This window comes from Formica exsecta, unplaced genomic scaffold (genome assembly GCF_003651465.1).
Source record: "Formica exsecta isolate Colony F162 unplaced genomic scaffold, ASM365146v1 scaffold779, whole genome shotgun sequence".
NCBI lineage: Eukaryota > Metazoa > Arthropoda > Insecta > Hymenoptera > Formicidae > Formica > Formica exsecta.
Window position 1 is genome coordinate 792 of NW_021853547.1, and position 6,742 is coordinate 7,533.

A 6,742-nucleotide genomic window follows, 5' to 3' on the forward strand; every position below is an offset into this window, starting at 1 on the left:
CCACTGTGTCCACGCATATACTTTACAAAGCAAAGCAAGGTCCACCCCAAAATTGTTCTGTGGATGGAAAAGTGTATGCGCGGACGCAATGGGTTTCGCCTTCTCCCCCCCTAGGGGGGGGCTCCACTTCCGGAAGGTATAACCTTATAGAGGGTTTATTTGGAACATTTTTTTCGTACAATGCTTATTTTTACAGATATTTTGCAGTCTCAAGTTAAAAAACTCACCCTGTATAAGAAACTATATTTTTTAAATAAATTTTTCTTGGAAATGGCTGAGCGTTGCGCCCTGTCGCTTTGCTCAAGTACTCTTCTGGGAGAAACCTTCACTTGCGCATAGTACAATTGGATACATTGAAATTGCACACTGTACTATTAGACATATAAAGTTGCGCACCGTTCAATTAGACACATCTCATTTGCGCACCGTTCAATTGGATACCGTTGCTTTTGGACATAACACATATTTTTGTATAATTAGGAATACATGTATACACGCATGTATGCATGTATATTTTTGAAATTTATTATTAACTTCATTTTGTAAATAAATATCTGTTACCCCAAGCAGAACAAAAAATCACAATAATATCAAAATTATATCAAAATAACATCATAATGACTATCAAAAGTCATATTTTGATCATGACAGAAATTGATCAAATTATGATTTTGGAATTTAGAGATGCTGTTTGGCCTGGTTCGCAATAAATCGAACGTAGATTATTTCCGATACTCATAATTGTATGTTAGAACTTAAATACGGTGGTATATAGATACAAAATGTTCTTCTTAACAAAAATGATACTATTATGATAAGAATGATTCGCATGATGAAGTGCGCATGCGCAGCAGCGCAGCGTCTTTCGCGCAGTTCATCGTTATATCCGCGTCCAAGTGCATTGTTTTACTGTGCGTTGTTTCAATACGGCATTTTGAACAACTGGTGAAAGACTTCAAGAAAGTGAGAAAAGTGCGAAAAGTCTTCACATCTCGTACATGTGATTATATAATCTCTCTGAGTGAAGCGGTTATCATAAAACCAATAAGTTCAATTAATATTTATGATGTTTTCAAGGTTAGAATCTGTTATACGCTTATGCTGACAAAATAAATATGTGTATAGAAATATTTTTCTTTGCTACATTAATAAATAGATGATTACAAAATACATACATATACATATAAAAATAAAAATATGCAATAAAAATAAATAACATTAAAAAATATTGTTTATGAATAAGTCATCTTATAAATAGAAAAGGTGACGATGTATTGTAAAGAGAGAATAGTATAAATGTGTTGTAATCTAAAACTATTTGCAAATATATCAACTTATGCTTTCTGTGCAAAGTGAAGTTTGTATAGTATTGCATGAATTTATGATTACATTCCAATATTCATTGCCATATTGAAAATCATAGGGAGCGTCCCGTTTGACCACGTTGATATTGACCACGGTCCCGATTGACCACGGTCCCGATTGACCACGGTCCCGATTGACCACGGTCCCGATTGATAACCTAACCCAAATCAAATTTTAGTTTTAAATCAGAAATAGGTTTGGGTTAGGTTATATCTTCCGGAAGTGGAGCCCCCCCGCAGGGGAAGCGGAACCAACTGCGTCCACACATATACTTTTTCATCCATGCAACAATTGTGGGGCAGATTGTCTCTCTGTCTCTATATTATTACCCAAATGTTAACTTTAAATATCTCAGAAACTATAAGAAACCGCCGGTTAAGTTATAAGGAAAAGTTACTCAGGGTTATGTCCTTGACAACATATGTCAAGGTCAAAGTCATCGGTGAGGTGTAACCTAATATGCATATTTACCAAAAATATAGTTTATGAATAAGTCATCTTATAAGTAGAAAAGGTGACGATGTATTGTAAAGAGAGAATATTATAATGTTGTAATCTAAAACTATTTGCAAATATATCAACTTATGCTTTCTGTGCAAAGTGAAGTCTGTATACTATTGCATGAATTTATGGTTACATTCCAATATTCATTGCCATATTGAAAATCATATTGCGTGTTGTGCCTCTCCGGGTACAACGGGAATTTGGGGATGATCTAAGGGTTCGGCTCGTCTTAGGAGTTGGGACTCCGAGTGTCGAGAAACACGAGACAAAGATTCCGTGCAAAAAGATTTGGTAAAAATGCATAATAACGGACCCAGCTACAATGACCTTGACCTCGACATATGTTGTCAAGGTCATGACTCTGAGTAACCTCCAAAAGGTTTTAGCCGTCGCGCGTTGCTTATTAAAAAGTTATTAACAAAAAAAGTTTGAAATATACGAAAGTACATGCACGGACAAGAAGCAGGCGAGCGCGCGCGCACACACACACGCACACACGGATGGGGGTGCAAGGGGGGCCTTCGGCCCCCTTCCCGCACCCACCCCGCCAGTGGGCAGGGTGGACCTCGCTTTACAATGTAGCATTTATTTGAGACTGTATGTGAGACTCTGTTTACAATTCTTTCTTTTTCTACGCGTGGTGTATGTTTACAATTTTTGTGGGCTCGCCATAATATTATTACTATGATACTTATTATAAGTATTGCAAAGCTGCCTGATATTGGGTATATAACTTGCTTTTGTAAGAATGGATAATTGTTAGTTTTATCTAATTCTTTTGTTATCTCCTGCAGTCTAGTGCTTAAATCCATTAATTCGTTTGGATTTTGTATTATTTTCTTTAATTTTACTACATTAGGTTTTATTGACGTGTTACTTAGGTCGAATTTTAAATTTAATATATTATATTCCGGCAAATATGTTGGGAGGTAGGTGGTATTTATTACTCTCGAAGTTTTTATTATCATATCGGCCGTTACTAATTTGTAGTTATTCATTAATATAATTCGCCCTGTTCTAGAAATTTTTATTCTATTTTCTTCTTGGTTTTCGCAGCTTATAGTTATAGATTGTTCGGTGAGCGTAGAGTACAACCACGAGTGCTGGTTAGTTAACGCAATCCATATAGTCTGGTTAGAATGAATGTATCTCGTATTACAAAATCTTTTGTCCGCTGCGACTTGTAAATACGCTTGGATTTCGCATAGTGAATCGTCGTTAATATGATATATGGGTCTGTTTTGTTCGCATATATAATGATTACTTATTTCGATACATTTATCTAAATTATTCTGTGTTGTTGTTAAATAATTTTGATTTTTGCTGTCGATAGCTATAATGGGTTGATTTATTTCTACGAAAATGAATAAATTTCCTTGACTGTATATAGGTAGAGGTATTGCCTTTATTATATTGTATTTAGGGTGAGAGATTAGTGGAAAGCGTAAGATAGTATGTATATAGGGTGTGTCATAATAAGCGCTAATCGTTATGAATTTTTCAATCGTTAGCCAATTGTTTTCAAAGATACCAAAGGGAAAATGTAATCCTTGTGGTACTTGTGAGATAGCTTCCTTGAGGCTATCTATAACTTGTTCTAATGGAATTAATCTAGGGTATATTTTTCCGTTTTTTATTGCCATTAGATGTTGTATTATATCCTCAGTGTCTCTCATTAAATCCGTTATGATCGTGTTAATTATGTAAAAGTGTCGATGTATTTTTTCGCGTTGAATCTGACTTGTAATTATTCATTATATTGTGTTACTTTTTCTAAATTATCAATGTGAGCAATTGTGGCGTTTAATTTTTTAACTTGATACTTCATTGTATGATGTAGCGTATGCTCTTGGTTTTCTAAGAAAGTTAGTTGTTTTTTGATAATTTTTTCGTCTTTGGCATCCATTGTTCCAAAGAGAGTTTTCGCTAAAGATCCAATTCCATTGATGAAGCCTCTGCGCTTATCTGTTGGCGTTCTAAATATAGTGATTACGCGTCTCAAGAGTTGCGCCAATTTTTCATTATCTGCTTCGATTATTCCTTTTAAGGTTTGGCAGTTTTCTTGCGCTTTATTTTGTAGTTTGCCTAGGAAGAGTGCATGATCGATGTAATTTTGTAAATCATGGAATCTTTTATTTAAGGCTCCCATATCAATGTTTATTACTAACTTCCAGCTAGATTCTACTTGATGTAGATCGCCGATTTTTTCAAAATATATTCCTGGCTCTTGCTTAAATTGTTCTATTTTATTTTCGGCTTCTAGGCTTGATTTTGCTGCTATATCTTGGGCCTTTCATGTCATTAGCGCTCAGAAAAAATAGATGCTTGTTTGTTACGCTTTTTCTTCTTTTAATGTTCTATGAAAGCTTTTAAGCGATTTATATGTGTGCATATTATTTTTCTCCCTACTTTGATTTTATAATTAACATCGGAAATTTTATCAGTAATTATGTATGGTCCAGTCCATAGAGAGTCGAGTTTCTTTGAACGTCCTCTCCGAACGGTTTCATCATATAGCAATACTTTGTCTCCTACCTTGAAGGTGGTTTGTTTTGCCTTTTTGTCGTATTTTTCTTTTATTTTAATTTTTTCCTTTTTTATGTGCTCTTTAGCGATTTGATTTGTCGCTCGTATTCTTTCCTTTAATTCCTGGGCGTAGTTATCGTAAGTATACGTAGGTTTCGGCGGCGTTGTTAGCGCTGTTGGTAAGATTGCTTGATGTCCGTATACTAGCCCGAAAGGAGTAAATCCTGTTGCCGTATGAGGGGTAGTGTTGTACGTGAACATGGCATAAGGTATCCACTCGTCCCAGTCTGTCTGGTTGGCATTTATATAATGTCGTAAGTACTCAGCTAGTGTACGATGTGAGCGTTCTAGCGCACCATTACTTTCTGGGGTGCGTTCAGATTCCCCACCCGGCTGCCCCGAACTACCCAAGCGCCGTTCAGATTCCTCCTATTTTCACTTAGATGGCGTCCGAATGTATCGTTCAGATTCCCCGCCAACATACCCGGGTGAGGGAAAAATCACTCTGCTTTTGACACAAGGTGCCGGCGGGTAGATTTTGACGCCAAGAGAAGTGCGCGGATTTCAGTAATTGAAGTGAGGAAAGGTGTTCAATTTAATAATGAATCTCAAGCTTGTGGTCACGGAGAATGGTTCTCCAGTTATTGAGAACAACAAGTTGGTCGTATGGGACCTTGATAGTAAGTTATTTATTTCTCATTAATATGATTTTATTAACGCTCTGAACATGATAGGAGGTTATGGTGAATAATTTCTTTGTATGAAATTCTTCTTCGTCAATCTTCAAATGATTTATTTTTCTTTTAACAGATAATTGTCCATTGCACCTTGATATAACATCTGAAAATCTAGCGTCTTTCAATCTATGTGTAAATTCTTCAGGCAAGTTCTTTGCTTTACTAACCTCTGTTTTTTTAAATATTGTATGTGAGATTAATTTACTCGATGAATCTTTAAAGATAAATAATATATTTATTGGTGAACAGATGAGACTCCAGTGTCAGAAACAGAACTGTTGTCTAATGAACAGCCTTCTGTAAATTCTGAACATAAAAACATATAAAGTCGACAGCTTACGAACATCTCTGGCAAGAAAGGTACGCATATCTTTTTAAAATCGTAATTTTGTCTCTTTATGCACTTCGTCTGCTTCGTTCATTACCAATTCTTCTTTTTACTACAGGTGCAGCATCATGGAAAGATGATTATGCAATTAAAACTCTCATTGACGAATGAAGAGAACATGAGAGCTATTTCAAGAGCACTACCATTACTAATAAGAAAGTCTGGGAAATGATAGCCAGTAAATTAAAAAAAGAGAAACCACTCTGGGATTACACTGGTCAGCAATGTAAAGACAAATTTAAAGATCTTAGGAAACACTATGTAAAAGCTAGAGACCAGAATGAGAAGGGCAGTGGCCTTCCAGTTGTCACATGCAAGTTTTATAAAGAAATGGATAATGCTTTTGGTGACAAACCAGCTGTGAAACCTGTGTCCATAGCTTCAACACTAAAGAAGCATAAACTTGATACTCAGGACTTTTCAAGTGCATCTTCTGTACTCGTAGACAGCTGCAGTGAAGGCGACAGTGAGCATGGCTGTGATTCTACTCTTAAGTACAAAAAGAAAAAGAAAAGTGTTACTGAAAGAAATATCGAAAGACTACTTGCCATAAGAGCAGAGGAATGTAAAAAAAAAGAAGAGGCTCAACAGAAGAGGCACACTGAGCGTATGGAGAGACAGGATCGCGCCATTGAGGTTTATCAAAGTGCAATGAATCGACTCCTGGAGAAATTATAGAATTGTAAGTGGTGTATAGTTTTTCTTTCTGTTTTGACAATGTACACTACTTTCTTTAATTTTTTCTCTTGTTTTCTTTTGTTGTAGAATTCCATATTATTAGAACAATTGACACTTCCGTTGGCTACCAGAGATACCAAGGAGGTCTGTGACCAAAGATTAAGTTTACAATGTGTGATATCGTTATTTGATGCAGTTCTCAAGCTAGTTTGACATAATGCATTTCTGTTGATAGTGCGTATATTTTTTGTTTTGCTTCTCAATTGTATGATTTACCTTTAGTAGTATTCTTATTGTTATGTAGTAGTATGCTTTGTTTTTGTCTAATTAACAGTATTAATCTTTAATAGTTTAAGTATTTCAGTCTTTTAAGTTATAAAAAATCCAACTCTCACATAATTATATGAAGTTAACTTTACATAATTATGTGAGGAATTAATTTTTTTTAAGATTGGTTCTATCTCAAATATTTTTAGGATTTTTTTTAAATATTGTCAACTTATGTATTAGGTGTACAACTTTGCTTCCGCCGTTTTCCTATAGA

General features: G+C 35.3%; 1 protein-coding gene across 1 annotated transcript; it reads left to right on the plus strand.

Moving 5' to 3' along the window:
• Positions 1-3,854: 3,854 nt before the first annotated feature.
• LOC115243989 lies at positions 3,855-6,597 on the plus strand. Its single transcript, XM_029821324.1, has 2 exons — positions 3,855-5,492; positions 5,579-6,597. The coding sequence occupies exon 2, from the start codon at positions 5,689-5,691 to the stop codon at positions 6,196-6,198; it is 510 nt and encodes a 169-aa protein (XP_029677184.1). The 5' UTR covers positions 3,855-5,492; positions 5,579-5,688; the 3' UTR covers positions 6,199-6,597.
• The last annotated feature ends 145 nt before the right edge of the window (positions 6,598-6,742 follow it).

Coding starts and splice junctions, on each gene's coding strand:
- LOC115243989 (XM_029821324.1), top strand. CDS start 5,689: ATGATAGCCAGTAAATTAAAAAAAGAGAAACCACTCTGGGATTACACT.